The sequence below is a fragment of the Vipera ursinii genome (assembly GCF_947247035.1).
Source record: "Vipera ursinii genome assembly, chromosome: 2".
Classification (NCBI taxonomy): domain Eukaryota; kingdom Metazoa; phylum Chordata; class Lepidosauria; order Squamata; family Viperidae; genus Vipera; species Vipera ursinii.
Genome location: NC_139513.1, coordinates 20,738,782 through 20,762,416, shown reverse-complemented (window position 1 = coordinate 20,762,416; position 23,635 = coordinate 20,738,782). Strand labels below are relative to the sequence as shown.

The 23,635-nt window shown below is 38.1% G+C and overlaps 1 protein-coding gene across 1 annotated transcript; it reads right to left on the bottom strand.

Moving 5' to 3' along the window:
• Positions 1 to 9,419: 9,419 nt before the first annotated feature.
• On the bottom strand, positions 9,420 to 19,015 carry LOC310634774 (vomeronasal type-2 receptor 26-like; the record flags this gene model as incomplete). Its single annotated transcript, XM_083353310.1, has 5 exons — positions 9,420 to 10,324; positions 12,234 to 12,360; positions 16,232 to 16,459; positions 17,095 to 17,907; positions 18,734 to 19,015. 5 exons carry the CDS (start codon positions 19,013 to 19,015, stop codon positions 9,420 to 9,422), a joined length of 2,355 nt encoding a protein of 784 aa, XP_083209436.1.
• Between the last annotated feature and the right edge of the window lie 4,620 nt (positions 19,016 to 23,635).

The following is a 23,635-nucleotide window of genomic DNA, read 5'->3' as shown; positions in this document are numbered from 1 at the left end:
AAACGATGGAATAGAATCGTTTTTAAAAAGGATGCCAAATAAGGAACAAAATAAAATGTGAATAATAAAAATTAAAAGATTTTTTAAAAAATTATTTTAAATAATTAAATTGAATTATTGAATTGTTCTGCAGTGAGTTGTCCCATGGTGAGTTGACTGTGGTGAGTTATCCTGTGGTAAGCTAGCTGGCCATGGCAAGTTGGCTGTGATGAGTTGGCCATGGCGAGTTGGCCACGGTGAGTTCTCCCATTCTGTATTCAGTGTGCCTTCTAGTAGGGGAAAATGTGTCTACCTCTTGCCTTCTTCAGACCCATATTAAGATCCTTAGGGAAAGAAACACTGCAGGAAAAACCCAAAGGGGGGGAAATGTTTTTTTCCCTTTATATATTTGAGAGTTGGCAGAAGAATAGAGCCTTCCTAGCTGCAGATCTATTTTGATATACACAATGATTCCCACTAAAGAAGCATACACAGCTCAGTTATCTGTGAAAAGTCCCACATATATATGAGTTGCTCTGATGCTCTATTAAGGATGCAGTGGATATATACATTTACAGTATTTCATACACACAGGGTGGATGGAGAAAATGTGTGCCTCATTCTACTGTAGCTGAAGTGTGTAATTTCCCTCTTTAGTCCTCTAAACAGCATGCAGGTCTTATTCTTCTCCCAAGCAATTGAGAGATAGCCTGGGGAAAGTATAAATTTCCTACAGATTTCACTATGAATGGAATGGGGGAATGTCACTCTCCCCATTACATTCCCCCAATTGCAGCTCTTTTGACATGGCCCCTTGAGATGTAACATAACCTGTTTGGAAGAACAGCTGAAGATTATTTAATGGGATTTTTGCTGTGGCTGGATTAAAGCCTTTCAGAATAAATCAAAGAAAATCTCAGATAGATGTTTGCCCAACCTGTATGTAAATAAATTCAATGAACAAGAGGTCACTACATTTGTAGGATTCTTGATGTTACACATGTGCTTCCCATATATGCAAACTACATGCATTATTACAAGGGACAAGAGGAAAAAATAGGGTTGCCAGTGCATGCTTCTGCTCTAGTTAGTCAAAACTGGAGAAAACTTTTGAGAAATTGAAAAAGAATCAATATTTTTTTGAAAAATTGAACAGCCCTCTCTCAGCAGAGGGGGAGGGATACAATATCATCTATCTCCAGTCTAGAATACAGCCTTTCAACAGTTCCAAGAAGGCTCCACACACACATTTGCACTACTCAGGTGACCCTGAAGACTCAGATAAGCCTCCAGGTAGCATTAATAACTCCCCAAAAGAATGCAAATGACCAGTTGTCTGCAAGGAGTATAAATCCTGCCATTCCCCACCATCCAGTCAGAGCTGAAGAAGCTTCTTGGATGAGAAATGAAACATCTTCAAAGAAAAACAAGAAAGTCCAGTTGCCTTGTGAAAAAGCATCTTTGGGATAACTATGACCTGGATGACTGAGAATCTCCATATACATTTAGAGAAAATTTTTAGTTTTCTGGGAAACAGATTTCTGCCTTGCTATATCCTCCATAGCAGTCATTTTGTGATGGCCATAAAAAGCTTACAAACTTCTAAATTTACCACTGAGTCAAAATCATGCATATCCTGTGATATGACGACAGGGTTTTTTTAAAATGTTTTTGATTTTAATTGTTTAGTTTAACTTATTTATTGGGGCTGTTTATTTAATTTCTTTTAACTTTTATATTGTTGTTTTTATTGTTGTTAGCTGCCCTGAGTCCTTCGGGAGATAGGGCGGCATATAAGTCCCAAAAATAAATAAATAAATAAATAAATAAAGGAACATCTGGGAGAAATGACCTGATTTTATGATGATCATAAATGTGGCTGTTACTGGTCTTCTCTTTTGCAGAAGTGAGAAGATTTCATGATAGGTACCTCTGATGTTTGACCACAATAAAATCTCATTTTCTGGTTAAACTTTGATGGCTATTTAACCTGAAGGTAGCAAGGAGTATCATCCCTACAAGGACAGGGAAGGGAGGAAATGTATTGTTCTAACTAGTTAGAAGCAAGCATCGGTTTTCTTAACAAATTACAAAGTAGCATCTCCAAAATAAGTTTTGGAGTCCAGTTCAGCCATTCTGTTCTATTGAGCTGTCTGCTATCAACCCCCTCTACCACAAAGATCCTGCAGGAGAAGGGCAATATGGACAACTGTGGGACCTGGCTGTGAGGGAGAGCTGTGAACCATAAACATAAAGCTTTCACTGTGTATCTGCATAACAGATGCAGTGCCCTTTCTGTCCTTAATAGGGGTACAAAAGTGGCAGGTCAAGCTGGTTGTGATGACAATGACAACTTAAACAAGCAGTTAGTAATGCAAGATGAAGAAGTTGTTTTGGATAGAGGAAGGTGTGAATCAGGTATTACACATCAGTCATGCAAGAAGAGCAAGATATCTAAAAAGCGAAGTCACCCTCTGGTTGATGATTCAGTTGTAAAAGATGTCAATTTTGGACATCTTTTACAGAGAAAAGAGGCATGTTGTTAGGTTTTGTGATGTTGATGTTGCTGTACATCTTGGTACTAATGATCAGTCCCCAAAAGATTTACTTTCTGTGCAGAATGATTTCCAGAGCTTAGGCAGGAACGTAGCAGTCTAGGCTGTAGGCTTACTTTTTCAGAGGTTTTACCTTTATATAAGGAGCAAAAAGGAAAAGGCCAGGGTATAGCAGGGTATTGCAGGTGGAGATGAAGCAGCATACAGGGGGGAGGTACAAAAACTATCCTTATGGTGTTTAGAGAACAACTTGCACCTGAACATCGGCAAAACAAAGGAAATGGTGCTAGACCCACCATCAGCTACAGAGTTTCTTGGGGTTTGCCAATTTCTATCGGCAATTTATCCCATCCTTTGCTGCAATACCTTTGCCCCTTATGGACCTGCTATGCACCTGACAGGCCACGATGAAGCCACATCCTGGTCAGCCACTGGCATGGTCTAGGGCATGTCAGCCGTAGACCCTGAAGGCCTTGTTTGCAAGGGAGTCTGTCCTACTTCACCCAGACCCTGACACACCATTTGTGATGCAGGTTGATGCCAGCGACATTGCAGTCGGGGCTCCTTGCAACCCTGTGCCTAAATGTCGAGGAAGCTAACAGACACTGAACGTGTATGGGCCATCTGGGAGGACGCGTTCGCTGTGCGATGGGCGCTCGTGACATGGCGACACCTCCTGGAAGGGGTGAAGGAACGATTCAAAGTATGGATGGACCACAAAAACCTGGAAGTACTACAGATACCAATACGCCTGTCCCCAAAACACATTAGATGGGTGCAGTACTTCCAAAAGTTCTGTTTCCAACTGAAATATGTGCCAGGGGAAAAGAACTTTCTGGCCGATGCCCTCTTGAGATTGCCACAATATAATAGCAAGAGGGAGGAGGTGGTGCAGGTGATTTTTCCCCCTTACCAGCAGGTTGTGGCGAGAGCGGTATCCCGTGTTGTAATGGGAGATCTGGTGCAAGAGTTGCAGACAGCACTCACAGACATTCCCTGGTTATGGGGATAAACTTTATGTCCCACAAACTATGCGGCAAGAGGTGCTTCAATGGTGCCACAACCCAAAACAGGCAGGCCACTTTGGGTTCCTGAAGACTCTACATCTGGCAAGGTGGCAGTTTTGGTGGCTGCGAATGAAAGCGGATGTAACGTCTGTGCCACCGCAAATCCCCATATGGGGAAGCCCTTGGGGTTGTTCCAACCAGTGGCAGATCCTACCAGGCCCTGGGAGGACATTGTGATGGATTGTATCATTGAGTTGCCAGAGAGCTGTGGCTACAACGTTATTTGGACAGTGGTCGATCTTTTCTCCAAGCAGGCACACTTCATGCCCTGCAAGGGGCTGCCATCTTCCCAAAGGCTGGCCAGGTTGTTCATCACACATGTATACCACCTGCATGGAATACCCTGAAGAATCATCTCGGACCAGGGGGTGCAGTTCACAGCTCACTTCTGGCGTGAATTCGTCCAATTCATCAGGTCGTCCCATGGTCTCAGTTCAGCATAGCATCCCAGCTCATTCTTGACTCCTTCTTAATCCAAAAATGGTAAAGGAACTATACTTGCCAAATCTCTTGATCTTATATGCCAGTTATGCCTCTATCACAAAACTCAAGAATATATTTCAAGGTTTATTTCCAAGTTTAATATGGATATTTTCTTTCTTCAGAAACTCATTTTTAACATCATACTCCTTTACAGAAAGCTCTCCAGAAGTACTTCCATTCCAGCAGGATTTTTTCCCATAGTCCTCTTAAAGTTCAGGAGAGAATGAAGGTTCATCAAGTTTCATCAAGTTCTGCTCAATTCTCAGAGACTGTCTGGAAAAATCCCTTATTCCTTATCAAGTTTTCTTGATAAGATTTTGGAAGTGGTTTCTCCTTCTCTCCTTTCTAGGGCTGAAAGAGATCAATCAGCCCAAGGTCACTCACCTGGCATTGTGCCCAATGGTCTTCATGGTCTTCCTCTTATTAGCCTTAACACCGTACTATCTCTCATTAAACTCTCTCTGTCTCTCTCTCTCTCTGTGGGTGGGTGTGTCTTCCTTACTTGCATGAAATTGTTCTGAAAACCAAATCTCTGAGAATAAATCAGGAAAAATATCTCATAATGTAAAGATGCTTGTTTTGCATGATGAATAATTGGCAAAGGGAAACACCTCTATAGTGTTCCTATTATGAATATTTCTTTGTATTTGGTATAAAAGAGGCAACCCTTCACAACTTTATTGTGTTTCCAGTCTTAGCTTACATAGATTTCAACTGATGTATTTATTCATAGTAGCTAAGAAACTGTATTTCTACATAATGTCAAATGTATTAATGAAATTTTAAAATGAATTAAGGATAGCTAATCCCCACTGAATTCAGTGGGACTTATTTTTAAGCAGATGTACACAAGATGTACAGATACATAAATAAAAAAACAAGCAAAGCAGTACCAAGTACCTTGTTAAATAATGTTGGCCACATAATGACACTTTGATTTATGGAGACCTTGACTTCTGAGGACCCTAATTTTCTACACTTCCAACTTTCACCCCAGAGGTAGATGCTTTGGGAAACACCGCCCACTGCATGATATCAAAGCCAATAGCAGGATCTTGATTCTTCTCAAAATATCCTCTTCCCACAATAAAATTGGAAAGCTGGAAGTTTTTCAGGAACAGATGAAGCTGTAATGACACATAAAATCAGACCTGTAATTTACACATTCCAATTTGAGCCTTAATCTACTGTTTTCACAACTATGGGTAATCCTTGATTTACGACCATTAATTTACTGTCCATTCAAAGGAACAATGGCATTGAAAAACTGACATATGACTGGTATTACACTTAAGACCGTTGCAGCATCCTCATGGTCACAAGAGGTTAAAATTTGGGTGGGCTCTTGGCAACTGAATTTATGACAGTTGCACTGTCCCAGGGTCATGTGACCACCACTTTGTAACCTTCCCAGCTCGCTTCTGGCAAGCAAAATCAATGGAGGAAGCCTGATTCACTTAACAACTGCAGAGATTCAGTTGCCAGCTGTGGTAAAAGGTCATAAAATGGGGCATAACTCACTTAACTGTCTTGCTTAGCAACAGAAATTTTGGGCTCAGTTCTGGTCGTAAGTTGATTGCCTGTATTATTATGGATTGGGATAGTCTGAATAACTCATTTTCCTCAGCTTTGTGCTTCTGTCTGGAAAGCAGCTCAAGGAAATGTCTCTCCTTACTTCTCCAAGAAAACCTAGATCTAGATATGCCTTGTGAAATACTTGAATAGTTCACCTTTTGTCAATGATAAGTTTAGTACCCATGACAACTTGAAAATACAAACATTTTGTTGTACAACCAGTGTTCTAACCTGAGGACTTTGCCATTTCTGAGGCTATACTTTAATTTTTTTGAAGCTCCAACTTTCACTATCTCTATCTCACACATCCCTGTCAACAAAAGTGTGTATAGTCAAGTCTATGGTCTTCCCAGTTGCAATGTATGGCAGTGAAAGTTGGACCATAAGAAAGGCTGAGGGCAAAAGAATTGAGGCCTTTGAACTATGGTGCTGGAGAAGACTCCTGTGAGTCCCTTGGACTGCAAGGCGATCAAACCGGTCAGTCCTAGAGGAGATCAACCCTGACCGCTCTTTAGAAGGCCAGATCCTGAAGCTGAAACTCAAATACTTTGGCCACCTAATGAGAAGGAAGGACTCACTGGAGAAGAACCTAATGCTGGGAAAGATTGAGGCCAATAGAAGAAGGGGACAACAGAGAATGAGGTGGCTGGATGGAGTCACTGAAGCAGTAGGCGTGAGCTTAAATGGACTCCAGCAGATGGTAGAGGACAGGAAGGCCTGGAGGAACGTTGTCCATAGGGTCGCGATGGGTCGGACATGACTTTGCAACTAACAACAACAATGAGCCAGAAGTGTGCTCCAGCTGCATTAACAGAGGGATAGAATCAAGATCACATGAAGTGTTACTACCAATGTCAAGTTTCTGACGGATGAGCTCTTCAAAGAACTCTGAGGTATTGTTTACCTTAAAAGAGCAATATAACATTGTTTACCTTTTATTAGAGCAATATAACATTGGCAGTGCTTGGGTAAAGCCGAAATCTGGATTCCCTTCCCTAAGCACAATAATATTAAAACATAGTTCCCTCCTTTTGTTGCCGTCATAAATCACATTCTCCAATTAGTTTGAAGAGAAATTTCTCCCTTCTTAGCTTAACCCCCAGTTGTTTCTTAACGCCTCTTATTACATTCAACCTTGAAAATGCTCTGCTACTGTGATATTATGTCTAACTAATCCCCCCATGCATTCTTGCTTCCCGCTCCCTTCTTCATCTAACTTTAACTCTAAAAGTGATACACAGTTAGAAATATAAAATAGCTGCTTCTTCATCTTTTGTCAAAGCAAGACAATCCAATGTTAGCAGCACTGACAACCACTTTACAAGAGAAGAGCAACAAAGATGATCAGCAGACTGGAGGCTAAAACTTATAAAAAATGGTAGCTGGAATTCAGTATGTCTGGTTTAATGAAAAGAAGGACTAGGGGTGACACAATAGCAGTGTCGCAATATATCAGAGGTTGCCACAAAGAAGAGGGAGTCAAGCTATTCTCCAAAGCGCCTGAAGGCAGGACAAGAATTGATGGATAGAAACTAACCATAGAGAGAAGCAACCTAGAACTAAGGAGAAATTTCCTGACAGTTAGAACAATTAACCAGTGGAACAAGTTTTTAAGAAGGGACTGGACAGCCATTTGTCTGAAATGGTATAGGGTTTCCTGCCCGAGCAGGGAATTAGACTAGATGAACTCCAAGGTCCCTTCCAACATCATCATCATCATCATCATCATCATCATCATCATCATCATCATCATCATCATTATTATTATTATTATTATTATTATTATTATTATTATTATTATTATTATTATTAGCCTACCTCTAAAGGAATGGGATCCTACTCCTACAGTGAAAAGATGGTTAAGGATAAATCACACATCTGATGATGCTGGGATAAAAGCAAAGAAAATTGCATTTGAGGAGGGCAATCAAGAAGCAGTATGGAAATATCTTAAATAAGAGTTATATTGTTTTTGTCAAGTATTAATATTTTTCATTAATATTTTAAAACACTTTCTTATAACATAATCTAGTTTTGTGTACCTCTTTTATTGTTCTTATTTGTATTAAATGCATGAAATAATAAACTACATTTTGGCATATCGTTTTTAATACTTAAAACAGTCATTAGGGCAGAGAACTGGTGGTTACATTATTTGAATCCCACCACTGATATAGCTACAATACCATTAAGGTTTACTCATTGATCTGTTTATCAGCCAGTTACAAATCCATCTGGTGAGGATGATGTCTGTCCCATCTTTTTCTAGCTTACCAAGAAGTAGGTTGTGATCTACTTTGTCGAGTGCCTTACTGAAATCTAAGTATACTATGTCCAAAGCGTTATGCTGGTCTACTAATTTAGTGACTTTGTCAAAGAATGAAATTAGATTGGTTTGGCATGAACTGTTTTTAATAAACCCATGCTGGCTCCTAGTTATAACTTTATTTGCATTGAGATATTCACAGATCTGTTTTATCTTTTCCATGATATTCTCAGATATTGATATCAGACTGATTAGTCTGTAGTTTCCTGGGTCTGTTTTTTTATCATTGTTTTCATTGGCAAGAGATTTGCATCTCATCTAAAAATTATTATGAGCAAATCTTGATAAAACATCTCTAAATTGGTTTCAGAAACTTGTGGCACTTACATTTTATTTGCCTGGCATTTTCGTTATTTTGCTTCTATGAGCCAACCTTTGTAGTCAGTAAAAGGAAAAAAAGCAATTCAGTCTTTATTTTTGAAGGTCAGTTCAGTTGTCATGAGGGCTTGCTGATTTTGGAGAAAGCAGTCCCACTGGGCCAGCCTAGTATATAGATGTTAGGGGACTCATATCCTCATGATGCTGTTAAGGACTAGAACCCTGAGGGAAATGCATTTGGCTGCTCTAGCTTAAAATTTGGAGAGACAGCAGAAAGAGAGTGGAGGGAAATTGAAAGGATAAGAAGTACCCAAAGTAGATGTCACTTCCTGATTAAAACATAAAATATGTCTTAAGATAGGTGGTCATACAAATCTTTTAAAATAAATGAATAATTAAAAGAAATTATGTTGAGCTATGGAATGTTTTTAAGAAATGACAATCTGACAATATCTCTATGTCCTTTTAAAAAAAATTATACAAGGACTTGAAGCCAAAATCTGAACAAAACAGAGTTAAACAGTATGATTCCAGATCAGTAAAGAAATGGGACAACATTGTACATTCACTTCTTATTTATTCATCTCATACATTGAATGGATATTAAAGAAATGTACGGTAGATGAGAAGCCAAATAACATGGTTTTAAAAGGGTGGAGGAAAGATCAATAACCTTCACTATGCTATTTATTGATAGTAAGTTTAATCACATGGGAGAAAGAAAAAAAATCTTTGAACAAATAACAAAGAGTTTTCAATGTCTTATTTTATCTTAGCAATATTTTGAATAAAAACATAACTGCCAAAATCAAGTTCACAGTTTTTCACCATTAAACAGTATGATTCCAGATCAGTAAAGAAATCAGCAACACTGTGCTCTCCTTGCTTATTTATTCATCTTGTACATTAAATGGATATTGAAGAAATGTAGATTAGGAGACAAATAACATGGTTTTAAATTAGTGGAAAAAACATCAATAACTTTCACTATGCTATTTATTGATAATAAGACTAATCACATGGGAGGAAGAAAAATTATTTGAACAAATAACTGTTTGCAATGTCTTATTTTAACTTAGCAATAATTTGGATAAAATATAACTCCCAAAATCACGTTCACTCATTGTTTTTCTTCATTAGATGCTCCTTCAAGTTCATCTCAGGTCTCAGAATGATGATGTAACATTTGGGGACAAAGATGCAGCCAAGTAAGCCCAGGCTGGAGGTCAGGATGGAGAAGATCTGCACAGCCACCATGTATTTTCCTTTGGTGCTCAGGTAGGCAGGGACAAAAGAAACCCAAACACTGCAGAAAAGCAGCATACTGAAGGTGATCCACTTGGCTTCGTTGAAGCCCCCTGGTAGTTTTCGGGCTAGAAAAGCCACCAAGAAACAAATGAAAGCCAGAAAGCCCAAGTAGCCAAGGGCAGAATAGAACATGATGACTGAACCTTCATTGCATTGCAGTACGATCTGCCCTTTTTGGGAATATAAATCAGAATCTGGGAATGGGGGAAAGATTCCCAGCCATATGAAACAGATGCCCACCTGAACACCAGAGCAGGAGAAGATGATGAAATTGGCCAAAGACTTCCCCAGCCATTTCCTCATTTTGCTGCCTGGCTTTGTGGCCAGAAATGCCATCACCACCATGATAGTCTTGGCCAGCAAGGATGACACAGCAAGTGAGAAAACAACACTGAAGGCAGTTTGTCGAAGAAGGCAGGTCACTTTCTTGGGTTGACCAATGAATAGAAGGGAAGTCAAGAAGGAAAGCAGAAGAAAGATCAGCAGAATGTAGGTGAGATCACGGTTGTTAGCTTTGACTATGGGAGTTTCTCGATATTTAATAAAAATTCCTAGAACTAAGGCAGTGGTAAGAGACAAAAAAAGGGCAAAGGCAGCCAGGATGAGACCTAGGTTTTCTTTGTAGGACAGGAAAGTTATAACTTTGGGGACACACTGATCCCGGTTCTTGTTGGAGAAGTGGTCATCTGGACATTTTGCACATTGGGCAACATCTGGAAAACACAACTGCTTTTAAATAGTGATTCAATGACATTCAGCACATCATGACCAACTGACCAGAAGCAGGATGTAGACAGAGCAATGAAGATTTCTCTCTCTCTCTCTCTCTCTCTATTTTTTTTAAAAATGATATTATTAGAATAATGAAATACAAGGGAAAATGCTTAATTACTAAGCATGAATAAAGTAGATAATTATGTTTATGGAAAACATTCCTCTCCCACCTTTTGTTTTCCCCAAGTTATGAGTAGAATAAACACACAGAGAGAGACAAACAAACACACCATTTCCACACATAATCTATTTGTTTCTCTCTGTGTGTGTTTTTTAACTTTAAAGTATGAAGATTCTTGCTTGCATCTGATATTAGTTTTTATTCATTTCACAACTTTCTGGTAAAAAATCATGTTCTAAAGCTTTAAATATATCCTACTGTGCAATGTGTTCCACATACGAGAGCTATTCTTCTTAACAGTTGCTTAAACTTCATCACAGATCCTGTAGATCAGTGTTTCTCAGCCTTCATAGCATTAAGACATGTTCTTCAATTCCCAGAATTCCTCAGCCAGAATTCCCTAATTCCCTGAATTCCATGGCTCCTGAGAAATTCTGGGAGTTCATGTCCACATTACTTAATGTTGCCAAGAATCTGTATATATTGTCAGTTGTGTCATTGCTGCATATTCTCCAAATTCACCTCCCAATCTGACATCACTGACAAAATTTCTATTTTTCCAATTCTCTCCTAAATTGTTCTTGAAACTGCCAGAAAAAATATCTTAGTAGAGTCTGATGTTAGGGTTAGGGTTAGCATTTTCTTTGCTTTTTGAAACTATACCTATAAAGAATATTTGTGATTTCAGTTCATTTTGTATAGGATTTTTCTGAATAATTTGATGTATTTCATTCCAATGCTTTTGAGGTTATTTTGCATATCCACTACAGATGATAAACTATTCCTTCTTCTCATGGCTTTTCCAACATTAAATGTTCTATTATTTGTTTATTTTGCAATTGTTGATGTAGTTGTAGAACAATTGAAAAACACGCGTTTTTCAAGTAGCCAAGAGCTAACCCTTAAATTATAACTTGAAATGAATTTTCTGTATTTCTCTTTTTGAAAGCTCTTCTCATTTTTGTATTGTGATTGTTTGACATTTTGCATCCATTTTATCATAAAAATGTTTATTTTTTTCCATCTCCATGTTGTATTTCAAAAAAAATTATATATGGTTGTTAATCATATATCTTGTTTTGTATATGTGTTTCAAATGCTGTCGTGTTTCTTAAGGTCTCTCAATGTTTTTCAAGTTTGCTTGCTATTGTTTCAGCAACTTGTGAAACATGCACCATGGTGAATTTTACCTTCACTGAACAGTTCTTGCAGTGTTTTTAGTCTGTTTCCTGAGTCTAGTTATAGCATGAATCTAGATGGTATATTGGTATATGAGAACAAATCTTGCTAATACTAGAGCTGTGGTGGCAAAGTGATTAGAATGCAGTATTGTAGGCTAAATCAGCCCACTGCCTGGAGTTTGATACTGACCAGCTCAAGGTTGAATCAGTCTTCCATTCTTTTAAGGTCAGTAAAATGAGGACCCAGATTGTTGAGGGGCATTTTATCATTCTTGTTTTAACTTGTGCATTGATTTAATTGTCTTTTAATTTTTGTATTGTTATTTATATATGCCCTGTGAACCGCCCTGAGTCCCTTAGGGAGAAGGGCGGTATAGAAATCTCAATAAATTAAAATTAAATTAAATATGCTGACTCTGTAAACTGCTTAGAGCATGCTGTAAAGCACTCTGAAGCAATATATAAGGCTAAATGAAATTCCTATTGCTACTATATTATCCTTAGAATAAAAGACTGGTGCTGCTTCTTTATTCTTCAATTACCTACCTTCCTGCACAGAGATAGTTCCTTCCATGCATGAAGAACAGTCATAGCAACAAACTGGTTCTCCCTCTCTCATCAGCTTGGTATATCCTGGGAGGCAACTTTCTGTACACCTAGAAAAGGGGGCCTTCTGAACAGGGGAAAAAATCAGAGAAATGTATGAATGAGGGGATTACTTCTAAAAATGGAAGTGAGCAACAAAGTGGGTTCATGAATTCAAGAGGGTACTTTCAAGATCTTTTTCCAAATACAATGAAAATATTTTTGTTTTAGTGAAAAGTTTCCACTAGCAGTTTCATTTCAGCAGGCTATGATTCCAGAGTCCACTCAATGTTCAGAAAAAGCTGATGACTCTCCCATCCAGGCATCACTATCCTGGGATTTTTCTGCATTTGGACTTCAGCTTCAGCCAACTAGTCAATGATACAAAATTGTGGAAAGTTTAGTCCAAAATATGGAAAGCAAAGGGTTACTTTGTCTTATCTTAGCAATTGCTAGAACACCATCTGTCACAACATTTCCTCTGACAATATGTATTTCTTAGATCTCAATTTACTATCAATTTCAGTCTCAAAGAAGACTCCAGTTCTGAAAAAAACATTGAATGATTCAATAGAAGAAAATCTGTGTAACTCAGGGTTGAATTGTAAACTCCTTGATACTCTCTGGTTTTGACTGCCTGTTTGCAGATATTTCATTACTTGAATAGATAACATTATCAGTGCTATCATCAGCATTGAAGATGTTGCTTAGTTGGGAAATTAACCAATGAAATTACCTGCAAACAAGTAAACAAGCTCAGAGAACATCAAAGATTGCGCTGAATAAAATGCCCTACTGTAAGTCCCTCCTGGGACGCAGTGGCTCAGTGGGTTAGGACACTGAGCTTGTCGATCAGAAGGTCGGCAGTTTGGCGGGTCGAATCCCGAGTGCCGCATAACAGAGTGAGCGCCTGTTATTTGTCCCAGCTTCTGCCAACCTAGCAGTTCAAAAGCACGTAAAAATGCAAGTAGAAAAATAGGGACCACTACGCTGGGAAGGTAACAGCATTCTGTGCGCCTTTGGCGTCTAGTCATGCCGGCCACATGACAACGGAGACGTCCTCGGACAAGCGCTGGCTCTTCGGCTTTGAAACGGAGATGAGCATCGGCCCCTAGAGTCGGAAATGACTAGCACGCACGTGCGGGGGAACCTTTACCTATAAGTCCCTCAGTGTCAAAGGCCAATTCCCTGGTTTGTGATGCTCCTAAGTTTCCTTACATGCTACAGGCAGCTTTGGGCTAGCCAACAACATGTTTTCCATTCAACATCAGAACAATGCTGGTATTCTCATCATAAACAATAGATTTTATTGTATAAAATAGTATTTATAGTATTTATAGTATTTTATTAGTTTTCTATCATTACAATTCATTTGTGCTGAATGAACAACATGTCTGGGTTGATTTTTGCCTAATCATAACGGTTAAATTCTTAGTCTCTGTCCTGCTTTCCCAATCATTGATAAAATAAGTTCTATATCTGAAAGTATTCTGTATCTTTTTTTTCCCTTTGATTCTCAATGTGCGTCTGTCCATTTCTGCACAGTCCAATATTTTCTTAATTATTGCTTCCTTCGATGGTGTTATCTCATTTTTCCACTGCTGTGAAAATACAATCCTTGCTGCGGTTAATACATATAATGTTAAATATACATTTTGTTTATCAAACTTTTCTGGCATTATGCCTAGTAAAAAAAAATCAGGTTTAAAATCTACATGTTTTCCTAACATCTTTTCTCACCAAGTATGTATTTTAGTCCAACTTTTTTTTTATTTTACACATGTCCACCACCAGTGATAATATTTACCGGGATTTTGATTACATTTCCAACATTTGCTAGACATATTTTTAAACATTTTTGCTAAACTAACAGTAGTAATTTCAGTCAAGAATCTTTTCAATCTCTCTGCTATTATTGAGGCAAAAAAATTATAATCCACATTTAATAATGATTTTGGACTATAATTTTTTATCTGTGTCAAATCTGAATCTTCTCTTGATATTAAAGTAATACTTGCTTCCATCCATGTGTTTGGTAGTTTGGCTTCTAATAATACCTCGTTACACACTTCCTTCATTGGTAGACTTAATGTATCTTGCAGACATTTGTAAACCTCTGTGGGTAGCCCATCCGGTCCTGGGGTTTTATCGTTTTTCTGGTTTTTTAATAGCTTTTATCACTTCCATCATTGTAATTTTTTCATTTAATATATTTTTTAGGTTTTCTAGTATTTTTGGTAGGTTTGCATTTTCAAAGTATTGTATCATTTTTTCTCGAGAAATTCCTTCTATATAATTTTTCATAAAAGTCTTTCTTTTTTTAATTGCATCAGTTTGAAATTGTAAGTCACCCTTCTCATCTTGTAGTTTATTATCAGTTTCTTCTCTCTTTCTTTTTTCAGTTTATATGCCAACCACCTTCTTGGCTTGTTTGCATTTTCAAAAAAGTTTTGTTTTACCCTTTTTATTTGTAGAGCCAATTCTTCTGACTGTATTAAATTTAATTTATGTTTCACTGTCTCCATTTGTCTTTTCACAATTTTCTTTTCTTGATGTATTTGTAATTCTAATTCCAGTTTCTTCAATTCTTCTCTTAGTGCTGTAAATTGTTGTTGTTTTTCTTTGTTCTTTTTAGCCATATATATTATAGCTAATCCTCTAAAACAGGGGTGTCAAACTCAATTTCATTGAGGGCCGCATCAGCATTGCGGTTGCCCTCAAGGGGCCAGGTGGATATGGCCTGGGTGGGCGTGGCCTACTGGATGGGCATGGCCAGCTCTACATCGTTCGCATCAAGGGTGCCTATGGGGGCCTGGGCAGGAGTGGGACAGATCTGAGGGTCTCTGGCAGGAGGAGGGTTTCTGGGCCAGGGCCAAGGCAGTGGGGGCCGTTCCCTCACTGTTTCCAGGATGGCTTCGCGGGCCGCATGAAACCACTTCGCGGGCCGGATCTGGCCCCCGGGCCTTGTGTTTGACATGTCTGCTCTAAAATATGCTTTGGCTGTGTCCCATGTATTCTGAATTTAAATCTCTTCCTTTTTATTTCTTTTAAAGAAAAACTCTGTTTCCTTTATTGATAACTCTACAAAGTGTTTCTCTTTTAACAAGGATTGATTCAAACTCCATCTTGATTTCTTCTTTATCTCTTTCTGGGTCAGCTTTATTGGATTATGGTCTGCCCAAATGTTAGGTTTTACCTCAATCTCATATATATATTAGTACTTAGCTCAGGGGACATCCATATCATGTCAATTCTAGGCCAAGATTTATGTCTATTCAAATAAAATGTGTACTGGGTCTTTGGGGGGTTTCTTTCTCTCCAAGTATCCTGTATGGAAATTTCTTCTGTCGTTCTGTCTTTCTTCCCTTTTTTCATCCTTTGCTCCTTCTATAATCTAATTTTCTATCTACAATTGTATTAAAATCTCCTATCAAGCAAATGTTTTGATGTTCCCTTTCCAATATTTTCCTGTTACCTATTCCAGGGAATAGTGTTCAAAAATAGTAGATAGAAAGAGGATCTTCTCACCCAGTTCCACGACATGCTGTTATTGATCCTCTCGTTGGGCTAGTCCTCATCCTTCCATGCTGTCAGTAGCTCTTGGACAGACTGCTTCTTCCGTCGGTTTGGAGGGATTTTCTTGGATCAGATGGGCTAACTGACATCTGCCCATGATCAATGAGGGTTTCCTCCTTTGTTGTTGCCTCTCTGGTGTGACCTTTGGCCCTTTGAGGCTCTCTAGCAGAAGGAAATTAGCTGTGGAGTATGAAGCTCTGCTCTTCCCACATCTATATTGCTATGACATCAAACCAGATATCCCTTATCATAAGAATAGATCTTTTGATAGGAACAGGAAAAATAGTGTCTCCTTCAACCTGTCCTTTTAGATGTGGTGACTCTCCATATAAGTTAAAAGACTGATAAACCACAAAATCACATGGATACATAGACTTGGTTACCTTGTTAAAAGATGTTGGCCATATGATGGCGCTCTCATCGACTGAGATCTTGATGTCTGAAGAGACTTCTTTTTCAATATTCCCAATTATCACCCCAGAAGCAGATTTGTTGGGAAATACTGCCCAGTCCATGATATTAAAGTCAGCAGTGGAAATTCCATACTCATCCAAATAAACATCATTTACAGAAGAATTGTAAATCTGGAAGTTTCTTAGAAATGGATGGAGCTGAAAAGACATGGAGAATCATCCTTGCAATGTATACATTCTCATTTGAGCACTAAGTCAAAACAGAGGTACTTTATCGCAGTGCTTCTGTATGCAAATGTGGTAGGAAGATTCTATTTTTCTCTCTAATTACCTCTCTCCCTCTCTTTCTTTCCCACTCCCATTGTTTCTCCCAGGCTCTTTTCACTCTTTCTGTCTCTCTGTCTATGTCTGTCTGTCTCTCCCTCTCACACACATACAGATCTTTTTAGTTTATTATTTTAGCCTGTTCTGCTTGATGAAATTGGTAATCTCAGATCCCAAACATGTTGTGCAACAATGATGGAAGTTCAGTAGAACATGATGGTTATTGTCCCATCCTACTGCTTATTTATTCAGCAATTGTGAAAAGAACCTTCCAGTCTCTTCAGAAATCATAACCTATTCTCACAAGCATCCTCAATCAGCACACCAGGCTTAATCTAGAAGATTCAGCAGCACAATCTATCTGTTTCTCTCTCTCTAAAATGTCTCATCAGAACAAATATTAAAAACAAGCAATTGTTCTTGGCTTATCCCCATCATCTCTGCTTATCTTTATGATAACTTGTAAGAATTGAAAGGGAACCATTATTAAAATATTGAAGAAGCATTACATGCCACGGTTGAACCATCTGGAGTGTCTGGTGGTCCCCAGAAGGCATCCTCCTCTTACTCATTTGGGAGGAAAAGGCAGCATTGGAGACCGAGGCCACAACCTGGATTGTTGTGGAAATACTGGAGCCATCCTCAGACAAGATTCTTGCAACCAGATCTGGGGATGGGATTTCCCAGGTCTCTTTTTCCAGGCATGTGATCCAAACTTTCTTAGACAACAAAGGGCTTGAATAAGAACACTGAAATGCTTCCTTCCCAAACTTCCCTGTAGCAGAATAATGTGAATTAAAATCATGATATTGTGTCCATTTCTTTGCCTTAGTTGAGAAGGATAATAAAAGATGGTTATGCTGGAGATTAACCAATCGGTAAAATAATCTCACATTTAAATCTGACAAAGCTGTAGCAATCCATACTTTTCCCTCAAACAGGATTTTTGTCTTTTCAATGGTTTGTATTATTAATGCTAGTACTAATGAGGATTGAGAGTCCAGCTGACAAACAATACTTTTCACTTTAGTGTCACTAAAATATTCAAGGATGTCCGTTAACCACCCTGCTCTAAGAACCGTGGGTAATCTTATTGAAAAGGCAACGCAGACACCTTTTCTTAAGGCTTCTGGCACAAAGGCTCTTCTGAACTTTTCTCCATTTTCATTGTCCGGAGCAACGAGGCCGATCCATGTCCATCGGAAATGCAGAAGCAACTTGATAATTGCCAAGTGAGGAGGCTCTTGTTTTGGACTCACCCGGTAGAAAAAAGGGAAATTATATTTCTGCTCTGGAATGTGGCTGATGACCCCATAGTTGATCTAAGGTGAAACAGAGGAGATGGTTGATTGCTTTGCTCTTAAGGACAAAAATAAGCCCTTACCTCTAAGGGATTTTTTTTTCTGATCCTAACCCACTACTCACATTATCAGCTGGTCAATTATATTCACCAAGTTATACAACTGCACAGAACTATTCATTAGATATGCTGTTTTCTTGTCCTATTCTTTTTTTTCCTTTCCCCAATAACAAATTGCTGTATTACACTGTTTCTCTTTTTGCTGTGCTCTTTTATTGTAAAGGCTTTAAAAATATATATAATTTGATTTGCTTTGATCGTAGATTGGGGAAAATGGAACGTCATGTGAACGCAGCAGGAAGAAAAGTGACAACTGGGTATATTTTCATTGTCTTTAGGTGCAAATAGGAAAAAAAAACTCTCTTAACATTTGCCTATGTTATTTTCATTCCAATCCTTAGAGATTTTATTTGGAATCGGTTGGAATAAGGGTGAAAAGATTTTTTTTTCTCCCAAGACTGCAGTGACCAGAAGACAGGGAGAAGAGGCAGAAGGGTGGGAAAAGAGGATGCAAATTTCATGCAAAGGATGATTGACAGCACTTCATTTGAGCTATGGGTGGAGGTTCGTTCAGTTGAAAAATCTCTTTGTAACCTGTGTATCTTTTTAAAAAATCAAGATGTACAATGATGTAAGAATGAAGAAAGGTATTTGAACGCCTGATGAAAATAGAATAGTTCAGGCGTCCTTTAAGCTCTGTCATCTAAATCATTTTATTTATGATCTGACCCCTTTTAGACTATCATTAGACTTTACAAAATGAAATTAGCTTCAGTGTTCATTCCTACTTGTGGAATTTTGTAGATGCCCAGCATAGTTGAAATGGAAGGAAAGAGCTCCGAATCGGTCCCTTCAAGCACAGCCAGAAGGTTATTTGGTCTTCCACAACTGTAGTTTGGGACATTCTCCTGTCCTGTAGACAGCAAGTCCATCATGACCTCGTATGTTATCCTTGCATTGAAAAAGTTCTCATAGATGCTGTAGCCCAGGGTGATGTTGGGTAGCAGCTTTGGATTCTGGTTGATCTCATGAGTGGCAAAGAAGAAGGGCAGGACGTGCCAGAAGCTCATACTCTGTATACTGCAAGATAAGAGACTGCAGTTGGTTTTCATCTTCAATTCATAAAATCACATCATATTTCCTGAAGCTGTTCCTTTAAGGACATTTATAACTAATCACTTGGATTGCTGTATTATATGTCTAGTGCACAAATTTGACAATCTAACAATCTGAAGTCAGTTATGGAATGCAATGTATCTCTAATGCTATAGCCCAGGGTGATCTTTGGTAACAGCTTTGGATTCTGGTTGACCCCGTGAAGGGGAAAGCAGGAAAAGATCAGACCAAAAGCTCACTCCCTATATTGTAATGCAGGAAATATTCTCAGAAATTAATTCCTCAAAAAAATAATGTGAGATGCCTATATCCTTCATTTTTTGGACCTTGCCAGGTGATGGACTTCTTTGGATCTGGGTATTAGAAGCACAGTCCTATTGGCCACAAATGACTTTCTTTCCAATGGTTTTCTTCAAGCTCAAAAACATCAAATGGAAACTCTATACCTGATCCCAACCATTATTTTCTCCAAATGGCAACTTAGAGATGCATTTTATAGTAATGGATCAACTGTCTTAGCAATTGGATACATTTTTTAAAAAAATTCACTTTGGAAAATCATTTCCATATTAAAAAACAGGGTTCTGTGAAATAAGTCTGTTTATGTTAATTTGATTCCTAATTGGAGGAATATTTAAGTGGAATTATTCTGGCAAAAGTGTAGGTATTTCCTTGTTATTTATTGTTTCTGCCTTGATGACTCAGTTTAGTTGAAAGGGTACCTTAAATTCCATGAGTTAATTGTCTTTGGTTTTGGATGGATTGCACTTCTAAGTGTTTGTTTGCTTTTAATAGAATTTCTTATGTCCTTAGAGGAAGAACTAAAAGACTTTTCCTGGAGAAATTTTATCCTTGTGGTCGCTATAAGTCAGCAGTGACATCATAGCCCTTAATAACAACAATATCATCCAAAGTATCTAGTGACACCAGTGCCCCATCTAAGACAGCTAGAAGTTTCAAAGGCTAAGGGGAGCTTCAACTTGGGAGATATAAAGTTCTTCTTTGACTGTGTTTGATGGGGAAAAAAGGAAGAGTTCTCTTCTGGAATAATAACCTGGGAAATGCAGCAGATTCTTCCTGAATAATAGTATGCATCTTGGAAAATCTCCAACATTGTCTCTCTTTATTACTCGCTTACATTTTTTTTCCTTCTGTTTGATTATGTCCGATTCTCAGAGAATGCCTGGACAAGTTCCTGCAGTTTTCCTGGCAAGGTTTTCCAGAAGTGGTTTCCTATTGTCTCCTTCCTAGGATTAAGAGAAAGTGACTGGCCCCGTGCCAGCCAGTTTAATTTCTATCCAAGGAAGGACTAGAGGTCATGCTTTCCTGGTTTCTAAGTTGAAACATTAACCACCACATCAAACATTCAATTAATAGCACGATTATATAACTCTCATCTCTCCAAGGTTCACTAGATCGCCAACCAATTCTGATGTCTTTTACGCCTTTTTATTTCTTTCAGAATGTTTTCCAACAATACCTTATCATATTTCTGAACTTTGTGGATCAGCTTGCAAAATTCAGAATAGTTTTTAACAATAGACCACTAGAATCATAGATATCAATGTTAAAAATTAAAACATAAAATTGTAGCATTCATATCAGCTAACCATCCCTATTAAATGGAAAATAGTGGAAAAGATAAAATTAATCACTAGTGTTAAGTACATGTCAGGAATTACCTTTGAAATCTGTGATATGGAGTTTTGAAGAAGAGGTATGATTTAAATACTGTGCTTGATGTAGAAATGATTCCACTAATCAGGAAATCTCCTAACTTGTAATAATTAAATATGTTACCTCCCTCTTTTTCTACGTTCAATGGACATTTGGTCATCTGCATCCCACATGGAAAATGGGATACCAGGAGAAGCAGCGTCAGCAGTATTTCAGATATCATGATGAAGATCTTCTGTAGTTCTGTGAGACACATGCCCACTGTCTTTGGGCTCAGATCTGTCTAAGGAGAAGCACACTTCTCTTGCCAAAGAACACAGTTCCACTGACTTGATCAAGCAAGGTAATGTTTAATCTGGCACATTAAAAGGACAGCATTAAAATTCTGACCTGTACATTTGTGCCTACAGGAGTCTGTGTGTTCTTCATCAACCTTGAGGTCCTTGTGGACCAGATTTTCAGATTTTTATAAGAATTACTAAATATTTGTGAAATCCATTGATGAGGGTTTCTAACACCTACCTTATTTCAAAATAACTGTGGGTGAAAGAAGTCCCCTAGGCTTTAGTGGAAGATGAAGTAATCATTGTTATTTTGATAATTGTACAGAGAGGGGTAAATGGAACGAAAACTATGCATATTGACAGAGTGAATGAAGTGGGTGCAGGGAAATTGGGAAAGAAAGTTAAATACACAAAGCAGATGTCAGTTCCTGATTGGATAAACAGAAAACAAAAATATTTGTTAAGAATTTCAATTTTCAAGATTATAAAACATTGGCCCCCTTCATGGATTACTGCCTTGTCATGGTGAAGGGGCTTGCGTAATTCAATGAAGCTATGAGCTATGTCACAGGTCTGCAACCCGCGGCTCCGGAGCCGCATGCAGCTCTTTCAGCCATCTCCTTTGGCTCCCAGTCCTCTGCCATGTGCAGTCAAAAAAAAATAAGTGGGACTAAAAAAGTTCAACCAATCAATTCAAATATGTAGGGTAGGTGCATATCTCACCTTGGCTCCACTCTTCAGTCAAACCCTGTTCTGTGCATGCGCGCATGTACGCGCATGTGCACACATTTTTTTGCAGCTCCCAGTTTTTCCTTTTGTGAGGGAACCGGTTCCGAGTGGCTCTTTCACTGTTTCAGGTTGCTGACCCCTGAGCTATGCCTTGCAGGGCCACCCAAGATGGACAGGTCATAGCAGAGAGTTCTGACAAAACGTGATCCACTGGAGAAGGAAATGGCAACCCACTCCATTAACTTTGCCATGAAAACCCTATGGACAGTACCAAGAGCCTAATGCTGGGAGAGATTGAGGGCAAAAGAAGAAGAGAATGACAGAGAATGAGGTGGCTGGATAGAGTCACTGAAGCAGTAGACGTGAGCCTAAATAGACTCCAGAAGATGGTAGAGGACAGGAAGGCCATGTGGTTGCGATTGGGTTGGACACGACTTCGCAGCTAACAAAAAAAAAACATTGGCAAGAAACTAGGGTTTCATGGCAAAGAAAAAGGTTAAATATCTGGGGTTACATTTACAAGTACAAAGTCTAAGTTGTTTCAAAACAATTTGTACTTGGAAAAGTAATTTGGAACTCTGATTTTATATATGGTGACAGCAACAAAACTGCTCTATGCACAAAAATGAAAGGAGGCTTCCATTCTCACCATGGACGAATGTTTACAAAAGCTGATGGAATTAGCAAAGATGGCCCAATTGACTGTTTTGAGAAGAATATAAGTACTTTTGTTTCTACTGGGAAACCACTTCCTGACTTTCTGCTTGAGGTGGAAAAAATGATACGATGATTTTGGGTTTTACTTATTAGACTGATTTGTTGATACAGAAATGGCGAGTAAATCCAAATAATAATAATAATAATAATAATAATAATAATAATAATAATAATAATAATAATAATAATAATAATAATAATACTATAGAAATGTAAAAAGTTGAGATTCGATTTTAATATCTTATTTTATTGCAACAGGGAGTCAATACCTTTTTTTTCCTTCTCCTGCTCCACTTTTCCACACTTTTTCATTTTCCCTTTTCCTATTGTTGTCCTTTACTATTTGCTTTTGTATTTTCATATTTTACATTATAAATGAATAAAATTTAAAAAGAACTAAAAAATGTACCTGTTTGGAATGATACTAGAAAAGATTTCTCATGATGGAGAATTTGCAGTTATTCCTACTGGATAAATCTGTGTAAGTAAGATGAATGTCTTATCAAATATGTTATTTTTATTCCAGACTTTACTGATATTGACAAGTAACACTGCAGTTAACCAATGGCAAAAGAATAAATCTAAATTCAGATGGCAAGGGGAGAAAATGAGAATTAGGGTTAGGGTTAGGGTTAGGTAAACTACTGCAAAATGGTAAAGGAAGAGGAGCTTTGGGTTTGCCATATTTGAAACTGTATTTTGATACTTGCTGTTGGATCTGGATGAAAGAGTGGGTGACTCTCCAAAATAAGAGATTACTCAAATTAGAAGGTCATGAACTAAGATTTGGATGGCATGCTTACTTATGATATGACAAGATTAAAATAAATGTTGACTTTAAGAATCTTTTTGTTAGGTGTGCCATCCTAAGGTTCTGGAATAAATCTAAAATAAAGTTCTCTATGAAGTTAACGCTTTGGGTGTCACCTTAGGAAGCTTTCTTTTAGAAAAGAAATGATAGTGAGGCCAGACTGGTGGATCTATGGTTAAATAAGTGAACTTACTCTGAAGTCCAAAGAAGAGTTGGAGTCAGGAGGATTTGTCTGTCACTGGTTTACATACTTACAATAGAAAGAAAGTAGACAAAAAATTTTGGGTTTGACTTTGTAAAAATGAATTTGAAATTGTATTATGTGGTAATGATGAACATGCTATTGCCAAGGTTTA